The sequence below is a fragment of the Panthera leo genome, chromosome D1 (genome assembly GCF_018350215.1).
Source record: "Panthera leo isolate Ple1 chromosome D1, P.leo_Ple1_pat1.1, whole genome shotgun sequence".
Lineage (NCBI taxonomy): Eukaryota > Metazoa > Chordata > Mammalia > Carnivora > Felidae > Panthera > Panthera leo.
Window position 1 is genome coordinate 49,133,734 of NC_056688.1, and position 25,690 is coordinate 49,159,423.

The window sequence follows — 25,690 nt, forward strand, 5'->3', positions numbered from 1 at the left end:
ATTATTTTCAGGTATAACTATGGAGCTTCTTAAATGGTAGAGGCACCTGAATGAATGAGAATCTACTAAATGAGACCCTCCAGAGATAAACAATCTGTTCTTAATATTCACTGATTCTAATGCAGTGAAATTTCAGGGCCACACACCTAAATCACTATCCAACATCCAGCCTCCTGTGTCAAAAACTAGGAACTAAATTTTCAATTCCAACTGTAAATACCTGTAATCATCTCATAAAGTATTGTCCATCTGCCACTCCAAAGCTAATTCCTTTTGTGCTGTTGATAATCTCTTTCCAACTCTGAGATTGGTCAATCATCTGTCTTCAACATGTCTCTCCAATGAACTCCTTTTAATATACATGTTAACATCTCTTTTTTGCCTCATTCTAACTACAATTAAATCTCTAGTTAAATTTCATAAGAGTAGCTCTTACTATTGTGTTACCTCTCACACAACCCATTGCTACTGGTGTTGGCACCCATACCTAGCTGTTCTTCAGTCAATTGTTTCTCAGTCATTCCATATTTTCTTGGCTTGTTTACTACCCAGTCTTTAAACTTTTGTTTTGTTTTACCATTTTACCATTACTGGTTTTATTTTTTCAATAGGGCTTCTTTCTCACCTTCCCACCTAGGAGTCTAAATGTTTGCTCCCCAGGGACCTGTCCTTGACCTTCTTCCTTGGTATGGATACTTTTGGTACACTGGTAGGTTTGAATGTCACCTTTCTTTTGATTGTCATACCTTTAAGCCTTTGATAAAAGTTATGGTCTCCCCAAAGGAAGGTACAACAGAAAATTTTGCCTATGTTTTTGGATGCAGACCCCAGCCTTTCTTCCATGACAGTGTTCATGTATATTCCTAAGTTCAGCTATCACAAATATGTTACCTCTCAAATCCACTGGACACCTAAGTTTTCTGACTGAACCTCTCTATAATAGCATTTGACAATCTCTTGTATTCACTTTCATCTTAAAAAAAAAAGAAAAACATGCAGATAGGGTCTGTTTACAATTTCTAGTGGCTCCCATGCTCCCCAGTGTAATACAACTAAGCATGACAAAGAAGACTTCATAATTTTCAAAGTTGTTGGGTTTTAACCACATAAACATTTGAAAACACGTGTTTTCAAGATTTTAAGTTTGCTGTTCATTCTCCATAGATATGTGGACTCCTAGTTATCCTCCAAGACTCAAATACCACCACCTTTAAGTCTTCCTTAACCAACTTCCAGGTAGTTTAGTGTACCTACTTATTTTTTTAATTGCAGAAATGAAGTAGTAATCGCAGTAAAATGAAGTAAAGCCAGATCTACATTCTTGTTCAACTGTTTTTAGTGACTCAATCTGTATACTGGGGGACACACTCTGCTATGTAGTAGTATCTGTAAATACCACAGAAAATATATGTAAAAAGTTTGCCAATGCCTACCACATAGCAAGTGCTCAACAAACTGACTTTCACTGTTTTGTATGCCCATCTCCAATAGATGACAGGAAAGATTAATCTTGCATCTCAGAGATCCTGCCTTATATATAGCAGGTGCCATGCTCAGGTTTTAAAGAACAGAGTGATGAACAAGACGTAAGAAAAAGAAGCCATTCTAAAGCCATTGAAGAAATAAAAAGATACAAACTTGAAGTTTCTTCATCATTCTATTTATTACATGTATGAATATTAACATCTCATGGTATCCATCTAATTCAGTCAAAACCAACAAAGGAAAAAGGTTAACCATGTTTCAAATGAACATTCTTACAGATTCCCCTGTAACTTAAAATAGAAATATGTTCATCTGCATTAAATTGTTTGACAAATTTGAAAAATGTCACTTAAAAAAAAATCACCTTTAGTACTTAAATATATTTGTTAATCGCTTGATGGTATCAGTGTCCAAGTTCAATAAAAGTTGCTTCATTAGATACTTTTCAAAAATGGACATCTGGATGGTTCTCTATAGCTGGAGAGATATATATGCAAAGTCCTATTTCGGTTTAAAAAATTTTTCAAGTCTGGCTTTTCTATTTAAGAAAAGTCCTGCAGTGCTCTCTCACAACCCTCATTTGAAGGATAAAACTAACCAGAATTTGCTTCTTTAATCATGTGAAGCTACTAGAAAAAAAAAATCTTTTATGTTGAGGTTGCTGTTTAATTCCATTTTCACCCAATAAAAAGTACAGAAACACTGTCTTTATTTGATGGTGTGCATAAATATTACACTCCATGGATAGCAAAAATATTTTTTATTTATAATTTACAGTTTCACAAGTGAAAATCGTACATTTTTACACATACAATTTCATTTTGTTAAATTTGCACACATCTACAGAACTTTCACACAACAAGCACCTGAAACTGTGCAGGCAGTAGGAAATGCAAATACTAAAATGTATTTATTAACCAAATGATAGCTGAAGGCCCTGCCTCAGCTAGACAATTTATATAGATATATGTCTATATATACATAAAAAATTCTTCACCTTCTAGATCCAACAGCAGCTTTTTTTTAAAAAGAAAAACATACCTTTCTCATTTTATTTAAACTGACTCGACTGTATCACTTTCTGTTTTAATTTCAGTGGGTGTTGCTATGCTTTCCTCTGTACAAGCTGGTGGGGTATCAATTCGTTCTTCCTTAACTTTGGGACTTTCACAGGGTTCCTGCAATTCATTTTTGACAATGTTCAACATAATGTTCAAAGGGTTTTCAACTGGTGTCTTGCTGGGAGATGGTGTACAATCAAATGAAGATGTCTACAAAATGAAAAGCCCTGTGAGTTCTAATTCAAGTTCAAAAGTACCACATTAGTTTTATTTATAAGACCTTTGTGTGGAAAAAGAAACATACACATAACAAATAAATAATACCTGCTTCCCCATACAACATTATAAAAGCAGGCAAATAAATATACTGAGCATTTAATACATCCTCAGCAGTGATCTGAGCTAAGAAAAGCAGTAACCACTGTCAGGCCAAAAGAAGTTGATTAGATATACTTCTATATTTAACCCCACAGAGATAGTAACCCCTACATATACTATGGAATTCTGACTATCGTAATTTCAAATACTCTGACCTCACAAACCATCAAATGTCCTAGAATGTCTACTCTGTTTTGATGACCTAAATGTATCTTCCAAACTGCCTTTTTAATTTTTATTTATTTTTTTAGTTTTTTTTTAAGTTTATTTGTTTTGAGAGAGAATAAGCAGGGGAGGGGCTGAGAGAAGAAGAGAGAATTTCCCAAGCAGACTCCGCACTGGCAGCACAGAGCCTGAAGTGGGGCTCAAACCTATGAACTGCAAGATTACCTGAGCCAAAATCAAGAGTCTGACGCTTAACTGACTGAGCCACACACGTGCCCCTCAAACTCCCTCTTGAACCAGTTAGTGTTTATTGTTTGGTTTTAAGAAATGGTTACTCTCAAATATGAAAATTTGAACTTCTGAAGTCAAGACAGGTCTTTCAGATTTCACATGTGATCACTTTAAAATTATTCCTATGCTATAATATGCTAAGTTTAAAAAAAAAAAAAGGGCCGTAAACACTACCCATAACTCTAGAAATCTGTTCACATTATGATCCTCCTCTTCAGTTTCCCTCACATTTCTCTGGGCCTACTGTTTTAGTAAAAAACATCAAGACTCAAATGAATAGAATGCAAGGAATACAGAAATTTCAAAATCTAAATCAGATCCTATCAATCTAGCACCAATATTTAGTGAACAACCTAAATGCTACATCAAAACACAAAACAGCTCAATAAAGTTAAATATTGCTCTGATGCAAAAAAAATAACTGAAAATAGACTTTATTAATGTACATGAGAAAAAACAGTAATCAAAAAGAACTTACATTTTGATAATCTTCGTAACATGATGGATGATAAATCTGAAGCAAAAAGAAAAACAGTAAGTAGGTATTCACATGTGTGTTCATTTCCAATAGACTATTCTGATAGGATTTTCTTTTTCAATTTACACCAAAAAATAGCTATCTTAGAAAGGTGGCAAAAATCACTCAGTCACATATGTGGATAAAACAAAAATTTCATCCAGTTTCTCTGTAATCTTGCTTTATACATTTAAGTAGATAACATGGTATACTTTTAAGATAGTAACAGTTTTTTTATGATGAATTATAAATTCAGAATTAAAATGATGTGGTTTAGGTAAAAAGAAGACTGACTAGATTCAGATCTACTCTGGGTTTATCGTTAACTAATTCTGCAACTTCTTATATAAAATGAGTATAGAACCAATTGACTGCTAAAATAACTTCCAACTCAAACACTCTATACCTTTTTTATAAGAATCAAAAAACAAAAATTTTTCTTTCCAACTGGTGAGCTAGCCCCTACAAAAAAAATCTAATCTTAACACTTATAAAGAATTGAAAATTACCTTTCCATCTACTCTAATAGCATTTTTTAAATGCCATTCCTCCTCTTCTTCATCCCAGTATTGTTCAAATTGTTCTTGACAGATTTCACAACTCTAAAATAGAATGATAAAAATGAAATTTACAGAACATATTCAATCACCTTAGGTAAAAACATATAAACATTTTATTAAGTGGAAGAAAACTTACGTGCTATCTGGAAGTTCAATATATAAATACAAAATAAGTTCTAAGGATTTTGCATTCTTCCATGCAAAAATAGTTAACATTTATTTTGCTGTTGTTGGTCACTGATAAGGAAGTCAGGGATGACCAGAGGTAGAAAATTTAATATTCTTTTCTTACCTCAACGGCTCCAGCTGGTCCAGCAGGTACACTTTGGAACTCCTTTTCTTTTGCAGCCTCCTGAGTTTTGAGCACAACTTCTTCATGCACCTTTTCAAAAAACTGGCTCTTTGCACGTTCTTCCAAATCAGCTATTTCCTCAAATTCTATCCAGTCCTTAAAACAAGTTGATTTAAAAGGAATATTTTCATTTGTTTCTAAACTTTTACTGCTTATCTTCAATATAATAGCATTGAAAGATAAGGGTACATTTACCTATAATATGCTTTAATATTATTTAAAATTATACTTTCTCTATGAACCCCACAACTTAGAGACAATACAAAGCAACTACTGAACAGTTAAGTTCTTAATGTTCATTTTCCATTACCTCTAGAGTTACAACTACTAATTTAAACAAGATAAATTTCACATAAAATTTTTGACAAAAAAAATGTCATAGGAAATTGGAATTTTACAGCTAGTAGAAACTTATGTCCTACTCTTATCTCAACAAAAAGCAAATACATACTCTTCAAATTTATTTTAAAAACGTTTTATATTCTAGGGATCAAATTCTATTCAGAAAATTGATGAGATAGCTCCCAGCAATTATTTAAACTATAACACTCTTTAGAATGATAAGATTTAAGGGTTAAAAGATGGTTTAGAGGTATACTGATTACTTACTGTTAAACTGTAGTACCAACGTCTATGAGTGACTTTTCTGCTAACATCTTTTTCAGTTCTGTTTTGCCGATAATGCCAGTCCAAGTGGTCTGCATATACATCTGTCTGTGATGTTGTAAACCTCATTCCACAAGAGTAACACTGAATACCAGTGTACAGTCGATTTATAACGCTATCATAACGTCTATTTTGAAAAACAAAGAAATCATCTTTAGTTCTGATAATATGGAAAAATGGCCAAAAGCTGGCTGAAACAATACCCTAAGATCAATATTGTTCTCTAATATCATGTCACTGACCCTCTTTAAATTAACTTTGGTGAATTTTAGAACATGGAGTCTATCCTCTTATTGATAGGCCTGGCCCAGTTATTTCCTTTCTAGCTAAAAATGGAATGATCATCTGCTAACTAATAAGCCAATAGTTGGCCTGCTCTTAGATCAGTGTCAACATCAAGGTGGACATGGCAGATGGGTATGGCAGAACAAATGGATTTCACCTCTTCAGATCTTTGGAGTTCTGAATGACTCAACTACCCCACCCTCATCTAAAGAATGGTGAAAGTAGTACAAAAGAAATAATAATAGTATACATAACTAAAAAGAAAAATTAGACTCATGGTAAACTGAGGTCACCATCAGTTCTTACAATTCTGAGCTTCCTATTTGGAAAGAAATAGGTATACAGACCAACTAACTGAATAAATAGGGCAGTTATGAACTGTTAATACTAAATAATGATTTAATAAAAATGGTTTTATAACTATATGGGGAAGAGTTGGTAGGACAGTAAAAGAGCTGGCTAAATCTTCATTTTCAGGAAATCAAAAGATTGTCTAAATGTGATAAATCAAGAAATCAAGAAAATATGTATCTTTTAAGAAATAGAGAAATGCAAGGAACCATAACTAAAGGTTAAAAATGGTTTTAAAAAAAGTGTCTGGGTGGGGGTATTGGATGGTTCAGTTAAGCATCTGACTCTTGATATTGGCTCAGGTCATGATCTCAGGGTTCGTTGAGAGCCAGACCCGCATCCAGCTCTGTGCTGACAGGGTAGAGCCTGCTTGGGATTCTCTCTCTGCCACTCCCCACTCACACTCCCTCTCTCTCTTTCAAAATAAATAAATAAACTTAAAAACAATTATTTTTAATGCTTCTGGGTAAAGAGTAATGCCAGGAAAAAGGGATACTATCTTTTATTATAAGCCTTTATTAGAAGACTTTCATTATAAAGCTTTAATTCCATGAATTACAGTTAAAAAAAATTGAGTTTTAAAAGGTGTAATCCATTAGGTGTCTATATTTTTATGAAGTATTCATAAGGATATAATAAGTCCATAAAGCACCTTTAACTTTTTTTATAGGAGTAATACACACAAATAGAATATTAGGAAAAAATATGCACCAAATGTTAAAAGAGTGGTTATCAGTAAAGTTGGAATTGTAGGTTAAATTTATTTTCTTGATTTAACTGAATTTTCTAATTTTCTTTTTTTTTCCTTAATTTTTTTTTTTTAAGTAGGCTCCATGCCCAACATGGGGCTTAAACTCACAACCCTGAGATCAAGAGTCACATGCTCTACAGAGCATGTAGGAATTTTCTAACTTCCTACACTGAATATGCATTACTTATGAAATGAAAATAGATTTTTTTTTTAAGTTCTTAAATACTAGACTATAAAAATCTCATTTTCCTATCTTCAAAAGCACAAGAATATCAAATACAGAAAAAATAATGATTAAGAGAAATGGAGATAAAAGGAATACATGATGATTAATACCTGATGATTATATTTCCTATACCAAATACAGATATTAAAAAATTGAAATTTGGGGATGGTCTCTTGGCCTAAATACTTGTGCAGCAGACATATTTTAAAACGAAATTTAAAAACATAAAGGCTTCTTGAAGTTTATGTTATGTATATTTCACTACATTAAAGAAAAAGAAAACATGCTTCCTAAATTTTATAAACACTTGAAAGAGGGGTAAAATGAATAGCACTAATAATAACATCCACTGTTTAATTAAAGTCATTGTCCCATTTATCTTGGAAAATTAGAAAGAAAATTAGATTACATACTGTTTCAGTTCTTCAATTGTAAAATTGGTAAGATCTGGAACATCTTGATCTTCATTTTGATCTTCCTCCTCTTCAGGGGCAGGCTGAGCAGCAACTTCATTTACTTCTTCAATTGAAAAAAAAACAAACTTCTCAATACCGTTCTCTAAGCATTCATTATAGAGGAATACTAAAGTGTCATAAACATACAGAGAACCCCATCTTGTCTATTCACTGTATTTACTGACCAAGGAAACAAATACAATTCTTTGTTTTGATAACTGAAATTAAGTCTGATTTCTTCAAAGTCAATTTTCATGAAATTTTATTTCATCAATATGCAAATTATTTTTAAAAACTAAATCAATATAAAATAACTAGTAAAAAGTCTGCACATGGCATTTGCAGGAACGTTAAATGAAACAATGTCCACTATAAAGTTACTAGTACCATCTTAGAAAATTTTTAAAGTATTTCATTATAAGCCAATTATATTTGATTTCCAGAAAAAAATTAAAAATTCAAAATTTTAATGACTTTTATCATAACTTATAACATTATAGCAAATCATACATACACCTTTAAAACTTAATAAAGTTTTGTGTACATGCAGTATAGAAGAACCATACTCACGTGTTGTAGCTGAATCAGGCTGGGACAATTTGAGAATTCCTGTTTTTAGCAGTTTTGAAAATAATTCATTTACATCCACCTGACTGAGATGATTATCAGGATATGCCTTTGGAAGGGCTCCTTTAAAAAAATAGCACTCTTAAAATGAAAGTAGAACTCAAAGATGTAAATCATACTATGCATTTTTCAAAGTTTTCTTCAAGATGCCCTATCAATAATAAATTTGGGGAATGCATGGGTGGCTCAGTCGGTTAAGCGTCTGACTTCAGCTCAGGTCCGGTCAGTGAGTTTGAGTCCCTTGTAAGGCTCTGTGCTGACAGCTCAGAGCCTGGAGCCTGCTTCAGGTTCTGTGTCTCCCTCTCTCCCTGCCCCTCCCCCACTCATGCTCGCTCACGCGGCGCGTGTGCACGCTCTCTTTCTCTCTCTCTCAAAAATAAACATTAAAGAAAATAAAAAAATAAAAATAAATTTGAAAAAAATCTTCTTCAGGATGAGTGTAATTATCACAGAAGCTCCTAAAGTGAACTTTTCATTTAGGTCAGCAAGTCCTCATCTCTTAAAAATATATTCTAGGACAAATATTAAAAGTTAACACTGAAAACACTGATACTTTATGAAACTTTATAAGTACTTTATAAATACTTTATTGAGCAGGGCTAAACCCACGACAGGATATCATGACCTGAGCCAGAATCAAAAGTCGGACACTTAACCGACTAAGCCACCCACGCGCCCCAATTACTATTCTTTAAATCAACTGTAAACACAGTATTTTAATGTATTTGTATATCACTATTATCTATTATGCATCTCACTACACCTCTAGAAAAAAGTTCTGAACTACTAAAAATTTCTCTTCATGACAGAAATTCAGTTTGCATCCACAATATACATAATCCCTGCTCTTAACCACTGTATACTGTACCCTTAGCACAGTCCGTTGTACATTGCGGGCTAATTAATATTTGTTGAAATGTCTGAATACATGAATGAATAAATTAACCTCAACAGTCAATTACAACACCATTTCACACCCTAGTTTAACATTTACATTTCACTGGGATTAGCTATTTATGTTTCAGAGTTGTAACCAGCTATTCACAAGTCTGTGAGCAGCTGAGTTGAGTGATCAAGGGCATGAACTATGGAAACAGACTCCTGGGATTCTAACTGGAAATTCCATTTTCTAGTTGTGTGACATAACCAAGTTGCATATCTGTGCCTCAGTTTTATAGGTAAAGAAGAGTCATCCTAGAACAATACCTAGCATACAGCAAATGATCAATATGTTTAAATATTTACTACTAGGAGGTGTTTTTACTTTCATTTTCAAGAAGAAACCTTAAGAGAAGCTGAATATAGAACACTGGATGCTTTTCACACCTCTTTAGTAGGAGTGAGCAGAACCTGAAGTAAGGCATACTTAACATCTCACTCAATTCCTCCAACCTAGAGGAAAAAGATGTGATTTCCTCTGTGACATTGCTATCCCCTGTGTGTATACACATGCACCCCAAGGTTGTAAAAACAAAAAGAAAATTTGCAGTTTTTGCACACTATCTCATGCTACTCACCCCAACATAACAAATCCTCTACTCAACAAAAAAAAAACTGAGTTCTAAAAAGAATACGTTAATACAGCACATGTTACAAAGCACTTTTGCATATACTACCTTATTTGACTCTTAAAAAACAAACTTCCCAAGCAAATACTGACTTTATTGTCTGTCAAGAGGAAGCAACTGAATCCCGGAGAGGATATTTGCTTATACCCTGCCTACCTATAAAGTAGTAAAGTATAGCTTCTAACACTGGTCTTCTGACTTTAGATCCCAGTTCTTTCTTCCCTTTTCAATACGGTGACAACAAAAAAACATTTTAAAAATATTAATTTATCCTAATTGTCAATCTAGGAACTAAAAACACAAAGTGTTTTTCAAATTAATTACATGAAATACTTGTGATGACACAATTTAAGAACTAAAGCATAAACTAGAACTTGACTGACTAGGCTTTCCATAGTTACTTCCAAAGTTTTGGAAAACTCCCTAAATTTGTAAACTAAATAGTGCCACGCTACAGCATGTTTCTGAAAGTGCCTATTTTAATAATTAAAAAAATAAAGCAAGTACCACTACAATTTGGTTGGGCTACTTCTCAATACACTAAAGCTTTGCAGTTATTTTATAAAATACCATAATTTATAAACTTCCCATTGTTTTAAAATTAAATTTAAAATTCACTTTTTTTTTCCATTTATTTTGAGAGGAGAGAGAGAGAGAAAGCAAAGCGAGAGAACAAGCAGGAGAGGGGCAGAGGGAGATGGAGAGGTAGAGAATCCCAAGCAGGCTCTGCAGCATGGAGCCTGATGGAGTGCTCAAACTCATGACCTGAGCCAAAACCAAGAGTCAGATGCTTAACTAAGACACCCAGACACCCCAAAACTAAAAATCGCTTTTAAAGCTCTCATATCCAATACAGTTACTGTATCCATAACAATACTGTTATGCCTCATCTCACAGTAACAAGAGCTTCTCAGGGGACCTGGCTAGGGACTCAGGTTTTTCTACTTTTTTGTTTTTTTTAAGAAGGCTCTACACCCAACCCAGGGCTTGAACTCACAACCCCAAGATCAAGGGTCACATGCTCTACCAACTAAACCAGCCAGGCACCCTATTTCTACTTTTTTAACATGTTGTGTACAATTATTATTTGAGTGCCCATAAAGACATATGAATGAATCAACTTCATAAAGCAAAGTCCCTAGTATTCACTTCGTGTTTGCTGGATCATCACATATACACAAAACAAAAACTCAAAATATCAAATAACTGAGATTTCTGAGGTTTGTCATTTATTTCATTTTACCTCAACACAAACATCACCCTTTACTCCACCCTCCACAGGTTTCTTTCTTTTTTATGGTCTACAAAACCCTGGCTGACCATGTCTAGCTATAAACAGGATCCAAGTGAATACACATAAACAGTGGAAACAAACTCAAAAAGGGAACACAAATTTCCAGCCAGATTAAATTTCTCTAAACTGCATATCCCCTCTCAAAATTGTCATTTCCTAAAACTGACAAAACTAGCTACTCAACAAAACAATATTTGTTTTTTGAAAAAACGCTAAGTTCAGAAAGCACATACCTGAAGGATTCTGAACAAATGCTCCAGGATTTTGTGGATGAACTGGTAAAAATTGTTGTCCTTGGCCAAATGCTACTGGCTGAGCAACACCAGTAAGAACCTTTAAGAGAAACCTTGGTTTTAAAAAAGAACATCCTTTCTGTATTTTAACTAAAACTTTAACATTCTGATCATATAAAAATACCGACAGATATCATAAGGTCTGGTTTCTACAATAAAAATGTACAAGTGTAACTTAACTGGATCACTTCATTTCTAGACTTTCTACAAAAATGAAACAATACTCCCTTACCTGTTTCATGGGTTATAAGATATACGAGAAGTTTAAGATACCATGCAAACATAAGATAGCCAACAGTCTGTGTGACCTTAAACAAATCATTTTACCTTGCTGATGCTTTCCCTTATTTTACAAATAGAACTGATATCTAGAGATATGACCTGTACACAATCATAATGGCTAGCTGTCAGCAAAGCTGAGGCCAGAACTGCTGACCAGACTCCTTCCCACAGATATGAAAAGCCTGCTTTAATCAGCAATCTCTTAACTCTTTTTTGATCATCCTGCTTGAACATCATACTTTGGGTTGCAAAGTAGACTGTAAAAGACAAACAACTACTGTACAGACTGCTTGCTATCAATAATGCTTATAACACATTTTAAAATCTTTTTGTTTTACATTTTCTTCCATGAGACATTACTACTATAAAATGAATCTGTCCTAGTAAGAAAATGTCAGTGCCTAGAAAAAAAGTGAATTTAGCCCAGGAGAATTTCAGCAGGCAAGCAAAGTAGTCATTAATCACACAATGTAAGCACACTGCTTTATAATTATTTCAATATGCGTTTTAAAATATATGCAGAACAAAAGCAAAAGAATACCAACAGATGATTGTACAAGTTGAGGTGATGCACTGAATGTATTTGGGAGACATGTCACAAGTTTCCTGTGTTTACATTAATATCACACAACTGTATTCAACTGGAATCACTGGAAAGGTGGTGAAAAGTAGGAAGAAAAGAAAAAGAAAGGCTGTAAAAGCATGGGCAGTTTGATTTTATTTAACTCAGGTTAAGGAAGTTCTTAAAAGTCTAAAAATCCAGCTCCCTATAACTTTAAGGGCTCCACAGTTCTACAATGTAGCACAAGTCTATGAAACAAACTCACAATTGTGTAATACTTTACTAGCTTTGAAACCAAAAAGGAAAAAACATAATGGGGAGGCTATGCATGTGTAAGGGGTAATATGGGAAATCTCTGTATTTCACAGCTCAACTTTGCTGTAAACCTAAAACTATTCTAAAACAATAAAGTCCATTAAAAAACAAACACTGTGTGTGCGTGTGTGTGTGTGTGTGTGTGTGTGTGTGTGTGAGAGAGAGAGAGAGAGAGAGAGAGAGAGAGAGACAGAGAGAGAGACAGAGACAGAGAGAGATTTCTACAGATCCTGGGAGAGCTAAAATCAATTTTGGATTTAAATTGCAAATTTAAGGCTCAAGACTCTCATCCCACTTGCCTAGCATGTGGACTTCTAGAGTACCTTACAAACTGTCAATCTACAGAATAAATTATCTCCTAAAAATCTTCAAACCCTAGAAACATTAAAATGGTCCACATCTGTAAAGAACATCATTTTAGAGTAACAACAGACTTACCTGTTGAGACGCCTGAATATTTCCTACTGTTATTGGAGCAGGTAAATTGCCAAAGTTTCCAAATTGGGAACTCTGGAGATTCTTTTCATCAAAATAGTGTCCAGAAGCTCTGTTAAGGGGATTCGAGAAACTCTGGTTTCCAGGGCCATGTGGTCCATTAAAATTTGGTCCTTGAGGTGAATCAAACATTTGTTCATGTCTTTGGAACTGTAGTCCTTGGGATGGGGCATTAAAAGCATTGCCAGGTGGATCATTATATGGACCAGACTGATTGAAAGATACTGATTCAAGCCTTTGTGAAGGATGATTGTCAAATCGTGTGCTTTGAAGACCAAGAGGAATATCAAACCTTGATGCTTGCTGGTGTTGTGGGCCATCAAATCTTTGAGGTACACCATCAAATCTTGGTTGAACCTGCTGTCCAGGTGGTCCATCAAATCTCTGTGGGCCTGGCTGACCAGTTCTTTCAAATCTAGGACCTGGCTGCCCATGTAATCCATCAAATCTTGGCAAGAGTGATGGCTGACCTGGCTGCCCATCAAACCTTAAAGCATGACAACCTTCAAATCTTGGACCACCTTGACCTAGAGGCCCTTCAATTCTCAAGCCACCTCCTGGCACAGAAGGACCCTCAAACCTCATTCCACCTCCTTGTTGGACTAACGGTCCTTCAAACCTGATCCCAACCCCTGGCTGACCATGTGGACCCTCAAACCTAAGGTTCCCACCAAGTTGATTATGTTGTCCTTCAAACCTCAAACCAGCTACTGACTGACCATGGGGACCCTCAAACCTCATTCCAACTCCCTGCTGTAGCAAAGGGCCCTCAAATCTGATCCCACCTGCTGGCTGACCATGCGGTCCATCAAACCTAATTGCAGCCCCTGATGGACCATGACCCCCTTCAAATCTAAGTCCACCTACAGGCTGACCTCGGGGATTATCAAATCTAAGTCCACCCACAGGCTGACCATGAGGTCCCTCAAACCGTAGACCACCCACAGGTTGACCCCGATGTCCCTCAAACCTGAGACCACCCACAGGCTGGCCCCCTGGTCCCTCAAATCGCAAACCACCTGCAGATCCCTCAAACCTCAGACCAGGGGAACCTTCAAACCGAAAACCACCTCCTCCTGCCTGACCAATCGGCCCCTCAAACCGCAGAGGCGTCCCAACTGGTCCTGGAGGACCTTCAAATCTCAAAGGACACCCACCTCCTAGCTGACCTTGTGGTCCTTCAAATCTCAAAGGGCCACCTCCCCCCATTTGTCCTGGTGACCCATCAAACCGAAGAGAACCTGGTGTAGGAGGTCCATCAATTCTAGGGCTTAATTTATTAGGTCCTTCAAAAATCATCTTGGTTGGGCCATCTCTTGTTACTGATGGCCTACTAGGTCCATCAAATAATGGTCTGTCTTCAGCTAAAGCTGTAAGTCGCTGATTTGTATCGAGGCCGGCAAATCTTGATGCTGGGCTATCTACAAATGGTTTATCTGAATCTTCGTATCTAGGTCGCTTAAGTGGAAAACGATCATTGAATGGTGACCTCTGCTCTTCTCGTACACCTTTTAAAAAGAAAAAGATGTTATTTTCCCTGAATCTGAATTTTTATTAAATTATCTTAATTCTTTTTATTTTCATGTAAATGTTTAGCCAAAAATATCCAAAACTATCTCACTTTATTAGAGGGGAAGGAAAAGACAGCATATCAAGCAGCAAGAAAGAGGATGCCCTCTACAGTCAGACACACCTGGGTTTAAAAAAAAAAAAAAAAAAAAAATCCCCATTTTGTCAACTAATTATTTGACTTTGAGAGCAAGTTATTTAACCTCTCTGGTCTTGCTTCCTATCTGTAAAATGAGATAAAATATATTTAATTGGGTTATTGTGAGGATTAAATCAGATTACATATATAAAGAACCTAAGTCAAGTACCTAACACATAGGGTGGCCTTAAGCATTAGCTCCCTTCCCTTCCCTTTGAGGGGAAAAAATGAAACAAAATAAACAAAAGGTAGTCTGAACAGTCACAGAAATCCATCCCCACTTAGCTTGTTCATTTTCCCTTCACTGCTGATTCAATAGGCATAATCTGATTTAACTTTTTCTACCTTTAGCAGAGACTTGCTCGTCATGTCTTCTCCGGCCCTCATGGGGTGAAAGATTCTCAGCATAAGTACGACTCCCAGATATAGGAGAAAGACGTCTTGCTCTTTCACTAAATTGTTCTTTTCTGTCAAACTGTGCTCCACTATTCCTACTTGCATGTTTACTTTTGGATGGCTCACATTCTATTCCAGACAACAAGGCATCGGTCAAAGGGTAGTCAAAAATATCAGGATCTAAGAGATCAAGTCTTGGAAATGAATGCTGAACCTGTGTCCTTTTCAGTTTTGCTTTATGTTCATAGTAGGTTAATTCAGCATCAGATAAGAGAGGTTTCTTTTTTAATCCACCTTTATTTTCTTCTGTAGGACTATCCCGTACATTGCATCTATGTTTACCTTCTTGATACTGAAATAGCTGTCGAATTTGATGCACAACAACAAGGAACTCATCCTGTGTAATTTCACCAGATGCTAAACGTTCACTCGTCTGTGTAGGGGTGATAAAAGGAAATCAAATATTTTAAGTATAAAAAGCACTTACAAAAAAACTTAGACAAAAGAGAATAATGACTACATGTGGTCATAGTAACTACCTTTTGAAGTAATTCTCTTTTGCTTGCAAGGGTTAACTCTTTAGGAATCTGAAGATTGGCATCTACACTTAATCGATGCTGCTGCTTTGGGGTTCGAGGTGACAAGATTCCTTTAGTGCTTGACCAGCTCTCCCTATGCCTTAGATGAGGAGATTTACTATGTTCATCACCCTGTTGTAAGCTGAAACCACAAAAGCATGATGTTACTTCATGAAAATTTTTTCAATTACTCAGGACCATATTCCAAAGGATCTGGTTAAAATGAATACATGTAACTACAAAAGTTAACTAAATGATTAAGAGCACAAGGTCTGAAGTCAGGAAAATCAGACATGAATTCTACTTCTTGCATGTCCTAGACGTGAAGCTTTAGGTAGACTAGTTAACCTTTCTAAACTTGTTTCCTTATCTGTAAAATAGGAATACTAATGGTATTTCACCCAGTTACTGAAAAATAAAAGGAAAAATAAAGCACTAATTACAGCATCCAATAAATATTACCCAATTTTAAAATTAACACTGTCTTTAAAACATACGTTATTATTTTACTTAATTAAAAACGTTAACATCCTACCTTTTATTTTCTTCCCAACCAGATTTCCATCTTTTGGTAGACTTCGAACTTTGCCAATTTTCTATATTCTCCTTTGGTTCAGTGCCGGATTTTGTAGAATGCTGATTCGCAGCTTCTTGTGGTCGTTCCTCTTCAGTCTTTTTTATTCGCCTCGGATCTCGAATATCTTGTTTATTACTCCTTTTAGCATTTCGCTCTTCCCTGGAAGGTAGTGTAAACTCTTCCATATGTGATTGCTTAACTCCTGATTGGCGAATCTTTCCAGCTTTGGGTGTGGAAGTTGGAGACATACTCCTCTGCCTTCGTTTGGGTGACCGCCTATCTCTTCTCTTTGGAGAATGTATAATTGGTGATCGAGACTTGGGTGATCGTGATCTTGACCGCTTTCTAGTACTTGATCTCCCTGGTTTTGTCCCTTGTTTTTCTGATTCTTCCGTTATTGTATCCTGCTTTTGTACGATGCCATTGATGATTTTATTTCGACTTCCAACGAGTCTGTGTTCAGATGATTTCATGTGCTCATCTTTGTCCTTTTTTTCTGCAGTTTTTCTCTTGTCTTTTACATCATCATCTTTGCTATCAGTCTTATCCTGAAGATGTTTTTTTAACCTAGGATCTCTCTTGCTCATATCCGACACCCTTGCACTTTCGGATTCTTGATTTTTTAAGTCTTTTGTGTGGGATAATTTGTTTTTCAAAGGTGATGGTGATTTAGATTTAGATTTAGATTTAGAATCTAATTGGTCAAGTTCTTTCTTGGTTATTTTTTCACCTGATTTGCTTTTCTCTTGCTTGGACGAATTTAGTTTTTCAGAGGGTACAGTTTTACTTGTCTTAATATCAGACTGGTTCAATGTGTTCATTAGGAATTCTTTCCTGTGACTCTGATCTTTTCCATGCGAAGAATGTTGACTCATCCTATTAAGACGGGGATCCCGATTAGTTCCTTTCAAATCCTGAATTTGTAAGGATGGACCTGGACGGCTTTTCTCTGGTTGCACAGGAACTTGATGGGGAGGTTTAACAGCCAAAGGGGGAATTGGTGGAACATGTAATTTGGATGGTGCAGATCCAGGACCTAAGTTGGATGTCTCCTGCTGAACGCTAAGAGAAACTGCCTGAAATACAAAATAAACGTTCATGTTAATACATAAAACATGCAGATTATCTGTCAGGAAAACAATAAAGAATGTAATGTTTTTTCAATAAATCCATTCAATACTACAGCTACATTGTATACTTCTAGTGTTTAAGTGGAGATTAAAATAAAGAGAGAAAGTTCATGTACTTATGGGGCTTGTTATTTCTTACTAGTCCTTTACTTTGGGGTTTTTGTAATATAATCTTTAAGAGAATGAAAAAAACATCCTCCCTCTTCCTAATTATGCAGGATTCTGAGCCAGACTGCTACTAAGAAATTACCAAATAAATCACTGCACCCTAGGTGCACAAGAATCAGAGTCATTCCAGCTAAATTTTAGGTCATAAAATTTAGTTCCTCCTAATGTCACTGATAATGAACTTGATAAAATCTTGCCTTCCTGTACTTCCTCACTCTCAAATTCAAGTGCTAAGTAAAATAACTTAGTAAAAGGTCACTCATGCATGGAAATATGTAATCTTCCTGGCCTCCTTAATTTTGTGATGGCTTTTCTTTCATAGGCTTTAGGAACTGGATTTCTACTCCTGAAACCTAAGCTCATAAAACATTAAAGACTACGCAAAAACATTCACAACAACACACCTAACCATCTTGGGACAGGTCTTAAGTCCACATGATATAATGTTAATTAAACTAAGGTGTTATCTTAAAAGATAGCAATTTAACAGAAAAAAGTACTTGAAAGAAACTAGTGTATAGTTTATACTCAAGTGAGTTTTACAATAAGGAAATAAAAATTTGGTGTAATAAAGGTACCATAATTTACAAAATAAATGTGGAAAAAGAATACACTCACTAATAAAAATAACATGCTAATACAATTCAAATACAAAATAATTACTTCTCTATCTGAAGACAGGTTTAAAATATTTAAAATGCCAAATCTCCTCTACTTACCAGTTGTGCCTTAGCTTGCTCTAGCTCAAGCTCCAGCTTTTTCTGCTGAAGTTCTAACAACTGTTTTTGTTTTGCCAGTAACTGCTGCCTTATTAGTTGTTCTTGAGTAAGATTCTTCTGTATATCAGGAACAATTGGAGGAGTGGAGATGCTAGGGGAACTGACCACTGTGCCAGGTGTTGAAGGCTCTTCGGGCTAGAAGAGAAAATAATGTGTTAAAAATATATATTTCACGGCTAAAAAGGAAGCTGAGGAACTAAAAATTATCAGCTGACCTCTTAATAAATATTATCCATAATCATAAATGGCTTGTCACGTTTAAAGCACACAAAAAATCTTCCAAAAATTTAAAAACCGAAATAAGGATATTATGTAACACCTCAACAAGAAGAATGTATTTTAAATGCACTGTGAACATGAGTGAAAAAAAAGTTTTTTTGTAACGAAACTAATTTAGCACGGGGTATTCTTGAGATTTCAAACAAGAAATTTTAGGTAAATTGAAATCTGATAAAGTATTATATACCATTCATATTAAACTTACCGATTTATTTAAAAATTTAGGATTCACATGGATGCTAGATGTATTCACATTGGGGGGCAGAGGTTTAATAGGCCAAGCAGGATCTAACGAATTGACTCTGACATCCAGGGCATAAAGTTTCTTCAAAGGGAATATTTCATCCCATGTGGAACGTAATTTAAATAAACTTTTTCTAGTATTTTCATCCACCTAGAACAACAGAACAATTCTATGGCTTGTTAAGTTACTATAGAATGTTTTAATTATTAAGAATTAAAGCTATATAAATATCTGTTCTACTCAATACAGCAAACATACTACTCATTCATAAATATGTACAACAGTAATAACTTATTAAAGGTATATTTGGTTTGAAAATGTAAAGTTAATTAAGAAACTTCTCCTTCAAAAAAATTCAGAAAAATTAAAGTCATTGTCCCCTGGCCTTTATGAAAGCAAACAACTAAGCAATTCTATTTTTAACAGTACAAAATGTTTCCAAATTTTAGGGCTTGATATAGTATTCCTTATGTTACTCTTACTCTGGACAAAAGTGTAAAACAACTAGAAATTAGTTGAACCTGTAAGACAAATCTGTCTCCCTAACCAATCTTCTGCAATACAATATGGTTGGCACCTATGAACAAGTTATTTGTGGTATGGAAGGCACCATAAAAATTGAAATTCACAGGTATCTTACCCACTGTTGAGCTTCAGTGTTACCTAACTATGACAGGAATAACAATAACAATGATATTCAGAAACTAGTTAGCAGAGACATCTAGTACTTGGGAAAACTGAATTAGAATTTTAGCTTTAGGATAATAAAGCCTGGCCTATATTCAAGTCTTTAGAGAATTATATTTATTATAGTCATTTTCATCAACTGCAGGGTCAATGCCCTGTTAGATTCAGTAATATTCTACCAAACACCCAACTAAATTTGAACATAATGAAACTGAAACCAAGAAGCTGGTTTAGCTTCCCAACTCCTGTAATGCAAAGTTGGCTTCTTAGACTACAGCTTCAGGTAAGCTGTATTTAGCCAAGGTCTACAATACACTATTCATCAGCAAGCCCCTTAATACAATTTGAAACCCAGCTTTCCAAATTTCTTCTGCATATACTTACAAGCAGTATTTTTTTCTAAGAACTGAGAAGAAAAAAATTACTCAAGTAGCAACTACTTGAGTAAAACAAACAAGTAACAAACAAGTAAAATCTGTTCTAACAAACAAGTAAAATCTGGTATTTCTTTCAAAATAATTCCAATTCTCCAAGTCTGACAACTGTAAGAGTTCTCCAAACACAACAGGTTCAGCTAATAAAAGATAAGAACTACCATTTTTTTTATGTTAGGTAACAAGATTTAAAACTAAATTACTTATAAATGTCCTTTTGCTAAGTGTGAAAGATCAAGTCTGACAGGAAGAGAATGGATTACTCCAGCAAATCCCTTGTCTTCCTCAGCCTAATACTGTATTAAACAAACTACCAGATACAATGTTATGGAAGGAAGAAGTTGCAATCTCTGGGTATAGAAACTAACAAGCCTTTCTTCTAAACATTAAGAGGGGATTAAAAGTTATTTCCAAAATAATTTAAAGCAATTAACTGGTCCACCATTCACACATACCTATTACATTCACAGAAAACACACTTGAACAAAGTAACAGGAAACATTTCCGGGGGGCGGGGGAGGGGGATCACAAAAGTTTCAGGCACCAATCACAGGCTGGGACACACAGGAAGATTATGCTTTTTCAGATAGGAATAGTCAACATCCTAACACCAAAAACTGCAACAATGAAATTTGAAGTATTATTGATAGCTTCAGATATTTTTGCCCATATTCTAGTGATGGAACAGACCTTCAATCAAATGAACTCAATTAAAAACAAAACAAATTCTAAAAGCAAACCCCATCTATTCTTGAATGGATAATGGAAAAGCCCTAGAATCTGCTTTAAAGATCTAACATAAAACACTAACTTTAGCATGGTACTTGATAAATATCCAAGAGAATAAAACATTTCACCACCCAAGAAAACCCAACACAAACACAAGTATTTATTTAATCAGGAACACATTTTTTAAAAAATTCAAATGTTTCTAAATGCATATATACCTTTTCAAACACACAAATAAATGTTGCAACTAGATTTTTAGTAAAGGCAGTGAGATACTCTCTTCCAACGTTTTTCACGATAGAATCCATAAGGTACATAACAGGAAGCTTCTCTGAGGAAGGAGCCTGAAGTGATAAAAAGAAACTGAGAAGTTTAGTATAATGAATTGTCACCAAAGAATTACTTTTAAAAGTGAGTTTTCAAACATACAATACAGATTTCTATTCTTGTTGACGCTAAATACTTTCGAATTAATATTAACCTTTATGAAAATTAAATGTTCAATCAAGGTGTCATCTCTTACAATGATCTTTAGTTGAGCATATAAAATTAGCTCAGAAATACCAGAAAGACAAACCGTAATCTTTAGCACATTCATTTAACACTCGATGTAATTTCAGGTTCATACGGTAAAAAGACCTGTGTTTTAAGTGAGCAAAAAGGGGAAAGGGTATTTTCTGTAACCCAAGTGTAAGCTTTGTGACTCCCATTAACTTAGAATAGTGTGCCTAGACTCAACGAAGTAAAGTTTCCAGACTTCTGGCAGAAACCCTAATTTTCATAGGCATATTTTATATGTTAGACTCTATGACGCTTTTGTTACCTGTAAAATCATTAGGATTACTTTTCTATAATCCAATGAACAAAGAAATTAAGTACACTTCACATATGAAGTTAATGGCAAAAAACACTCTGAAACTTGCACAAGGACATGCAGGAAGGTGCAAGTTGTTACTGATACAAGAAAAACTGGATGGAGCAGCTGCTGAGTCATGTAAATCAGGTTGAACTTGACTCTGGAAACCAGGATTTGTCCTGAAGATTTTCTTCACAGCATGGACTCTCCGTCGAAATATTTTTCCTCTGACATGCACAAACCAGTGTTTCTAAATTTGTGCAAAGCCAGTGTGGTGATGCTGATACAGGTGGCCCTTTCCAAAGCAAAGAAATGTTGCCCCCAGTTCAACTGCAATGCCTAACCCACCACTGGCTTTTAGAATGTACAGCAAGTTTCCAGAAAGCATCAGCAGGTTCACAGACTTGAGGAGCATTAAGACACACCATAAAAAGTGTTAACTCCGACTCCACAGGAGCACCCATGATTTAAAGACAAAATAAAAAAAAATTATCCCCATTTACCCATCCCATGTGTATCGGAATCTTAACCCTGAACAACACTTACCCATAGCTATCTGTAGCTAGGGTAGGCTCACAGTTCTGCAGTACACAACGCCATCATATTTCACAAAACCAATTGCCCATACAAGTGTGTGGAAGTGCTCTTGCTTCTGATAACACCTTTACAACCAAAGTTGGCCAAGGAAACCTTTGAATAACTTTGTATGAAAAATTTCTTTTAGGGTCCTAATAAAAGGGTTCACAAGGCCACTGCATGTGGGTATACTAGTAAGTACCAACATGTCCAATGCTTTATTGCTGTGTCTTTATCTTACCATGTCATGTTTTATACCATTTTAGTCATTGTTGTACTTATGAAGACAGGCTCTCTTTAAAACCAAAATCTGTTCAGTAGGCTAATTTTTTTATTGTACAAGTGAATCCTGTATGTAATATTTTTTCACTACTACTGCCTCATGGGAAGAGTCAAATTAGGTGTGAATCCTTTAGTAATGCCGAGACGCTAGAGAATAAGGACACAAACATTCACCTCCAGAAACACAAAACCAAGCCAGTTTGCTACCAAATGACAGAAAATCCCTCCCCTCACCCTCAACCCCAACCCTGATTATTTCCCCAGTGACTTTTACATCTTTTCCTCAACCTGGCTTTCCAAAAATAACCAGGAAACGTGTGCCAAAAAAATTTCAGCTTTTATCAGCAAATAGTCCATCTATTTTCACCACTCTGTGTCGCCATACACAAATACAAATTTTAATGTGGTCACTATCGTCAGCATTTAGTTTTCACTTCTCGAAGATCTTCTGGATCCATTAAAAACCAGCAAGGAAACTGTTGAGTGACAACCTGAACTGCTAAATATTAGACTCTGTGGAATATTAGTAATCCCCAAACTACTAGGTAATTAGATTTTAAAAATCAATGTTATTTTAAAAAAAAAAAAAAAGAAAGAAAGAAAGAAACGCAAGTGTTTTGTTTTTTAAAAAAGGCATTCAATGTCAAGGTAAGCCTTCAACAAGGCAAAAACTAAGTTTTCACGTCCAACATGTTTGTGATATCGATAAAAAGGATGTTGAGTATGAGGAATGCTTCCTTTTTAAGTCTCATACTTTAAAAAAAGAACAATAGCTGTTTCACAGACATTCACAGGAAAAGGTGAATGAAGACTTGTATTTTAGCTGTCAGACTGAGCATGACAAACTTGTTGGGCCCTTAAAAACAAAACAAAACATCTTTACTTTTTTGTCCTCTTTAAATTAAGGTATGAAAGGACCACCTGAAACCGTGTATCTTGTGAACAGATTTACCCAAAAGAGTGGATGGAACCTAAAGAATGAACCCAAGTCACTTAAAGACTTTTGTTTAAAACACACAACCACGTAGATAAAAATAAGTCTTGGAAACAGATTCTACACCTTACAAAGGTAAATAAAAAAGACAAATACATATTTTATATGTTTTATTCACAAATTTTATAATACCAGTCACACATTTCAAAACCATTTATTAAGAGTCAGACCACTCAGTTGTACACTAGACAGAAACCGCCTCTAAACAATATATTGGTGGTTGTTGTTAAAGTGGCCTTTTAAAAGGGGTTCACTCTGCTAAAAGGAGGCTCATCCTGTTAATTTCAATCACTAACAACTAGAAAAAACTGAACCATAGTACAAGCTTGAAAAATAACTTAAAACGTAATACTGGGAAGCTATTAAAACTCATTATGATAACTAAGTTTAACAGTAACTTAAATGACATCGCTCCCACATGAATCCACAGAAGAGGAGGACTACAGGGAAATATAGGGTGGCAGAGGACCACTTCTTTCAAGGGGTGAAGAAAAGCACGTCTTCACTATCAGGGAAGGGAGGAAAAAAAGAGAAAAGGAAGAGGAGGAGGGACTGAACTTTTCAAAAAAAAACTGCAAGTACTTGTTACCCACTGGGCCAGTTCTCCACCTACAGGTTGGATAAGATCTCCTCCCCCCACCCGAACCCCGCCCGAACCCCCAATTTCCCGTATTTTGGGGCAAATTAGACCCTCCGATAGGAGAATAAAAGTTCGATCTGGCCGCCCCCACCCCAAAACGGGGCTGACGGGTGTGAGCAGCTGCCTGGCTGGCAGGGAATGGATTCTCCTCTCTTCCCTTTCGCATCATGTGCTTTTCAGGCGCCATGTTGGGCTCCTAACAGGCGGCTGCTCCACTCGGGGCCAATTCCCTACTCCCACCCACCAACAGCTCGCTCCCAGGTCCCCCTTCACCTCCTTCCAACCCACAGAGCACAATTACCCAAAAGGGTAAGGGGGTGGGGGTGGGGGCGGGGAATGGGAGAACCACCACTCCCCACCTTCCCGGGGGTTAAAATGGTTTTAACTCTTACTTCCCCACACCACAAACTGCCTTTTAAGTACCCCCCTCCCCAAAGGGCTCTATTCAAAACGTGTGTGTCGGGATATACAATGCGGTGGCCTAAATAGGGAGTTGGTAAGCGGAAGTGGGACTCCACCCTTTATCCTCCCCACTCCCTCCCCCCCGAGAGAGGCCCACGCTCGAAGCCTGGGCCAGAGACCGAGCCTGAGTTGGAGGTGGAGGGTTGGAGAGGAGGAACACTGTCCCCCTTTGGATGGAAGCGAGACCTGGGATGAGGCTGACACTAAAATCAGGGAGTATTAGAAGAATAGGAGGCTGCGGGGTGTATAAAAACCTTGGCGGTTTGGGCCTCGATGAGAGAGACGATCTCCTTGGCGAAGGGCAGGTTCTCCTCGGCTAGAATGGTCAGCATATTGATGTGCGGTTTGCTATTGAAGGTCAGGTCTTCGAGTGATGATTGATAATCCCGACAGGCGTCCTCCCGGGCCCCCGCAGTACCGGCCTCGGCCGGCGTCTGCTCTGACATTGCGCCGCGGCCCCCCTCCGAGGTCCGCCGCAGCTGAAGCTGAAGCCGCTCTCGATACCCCGCCTCCCTTCCGACTCCTCTTCCTCTCCCCGGGTCTCTCGCGGCTCCGGCTTCACCACATGCTGACCGCGGAGGGGGGTTAGGGGACGACACAGGGGGAACCTCGGGTATGAAACGCCGCCGTCTCAAGGGTGATCTCCGTCCACTTCCAGCCGCCACAGAAGCTTCTTTCTCCACAGACACAAAATGGCGGCGGCAGTGGCGGCTCCAGCTCCGAAAATGTCTGTGTTCCCAACCGCTGCGTCGTGCGAAATGAGCAAGGGGAGGGGAAATGTGCGGTAAAAGGGCGGGGCCGTTGAGAAAACCAGGGGTGATTGGTTCATCCAGTAACGTCACAAGCCCCGCCTTCGGCCCTTCCGCAGGGCGTCCTGGCACCGCCTTCTTCTCCCGGCCCTACCCGGGCTTTCGCAACACCTACCGTTCAGAGGTGCGGTGAAAAAGACGGCCCCTCTCATTGGCTGATTCATAAGGGACTGTTCGGTCATTTGTTACCATAACAACCCATTCAGGGAGGCCAATAGGCTTGGGGGAGCCTGTTCCCGAGGCCCAACCCAACCAGTTTAAGGAGAAAGCTCAGCCGTTCCCTCCCCTCGTCCCTCCCTCCGCAATCCCCTAGCCACTGAGCGGTTCCGTCAATCATCCTCCCTCCCGTCTGCCCTGGCGGCCGCGGCCAGGGGGTGGGGGCT

The 25,690-nt window shown here is 36.8% G+C and overlaps 1 protein-coding gene across 4 annotated transcripts; it reads right to left on the reverse strand.

Annotated features, from left to right (window-relative positions):
* Positions 1-1,644: 1,644 nt before the first annotated feature.
* On the reverse strand, positions 1,645-25,262 carry PCF11 (PCF11 cleavage and polyadenylation factor subunit). 4 transcript variants are annotated; one of them, XM_042904243.1, is made up of 16 exons: positions 24,753-25,262; positions 20,907-21,032; positions 18,800-18,988; positions 18,256-18,450; positions 16,197-17,314; positions 15,623-15,803; positions 15,033-15,516; positions 12,923-14,487; positions 11,266-11,365; positions 8,114-8,233; positions 7,502-7,604; positions 5,419-5,602; positions 4,750-4,905; positions 4,407-4,499; positions 3,859-3,894; positions 1,645-2,756 (listed from the first exon to the last, which is right to left on the reverse strand). In XM_042904243.1, the coding sequence occupies exons 1-16, from the start codon at positions 24,942-24,944 to the stop codon at positions 2,541-2,543; spliced, it is 5,058 nt and encodes a 1,685-aa protein (XP_042760177.1). In that variant the 5' UTR covers positions 24,945-25,262; the 3' UTR covers positions 1,645-2,540. The 4 variants fall into 4 exon arrangements, with proteins under 4 accessions (XP_042760177.1, XP_042760179.1, XP_042760178.1 ...); XM_042904245.1 differs by having other exon boundaries at positions 15,426-15,516; positions 24,753-25,261; XM_042904244.1 differs by having other exon boundaries at positions 7,502-7,607; positions 15,426-15,516; positions 24,753-25,261.
* Between the last annotated feature and the right edge of the window lie 428 nt (positions 25,263-25,690).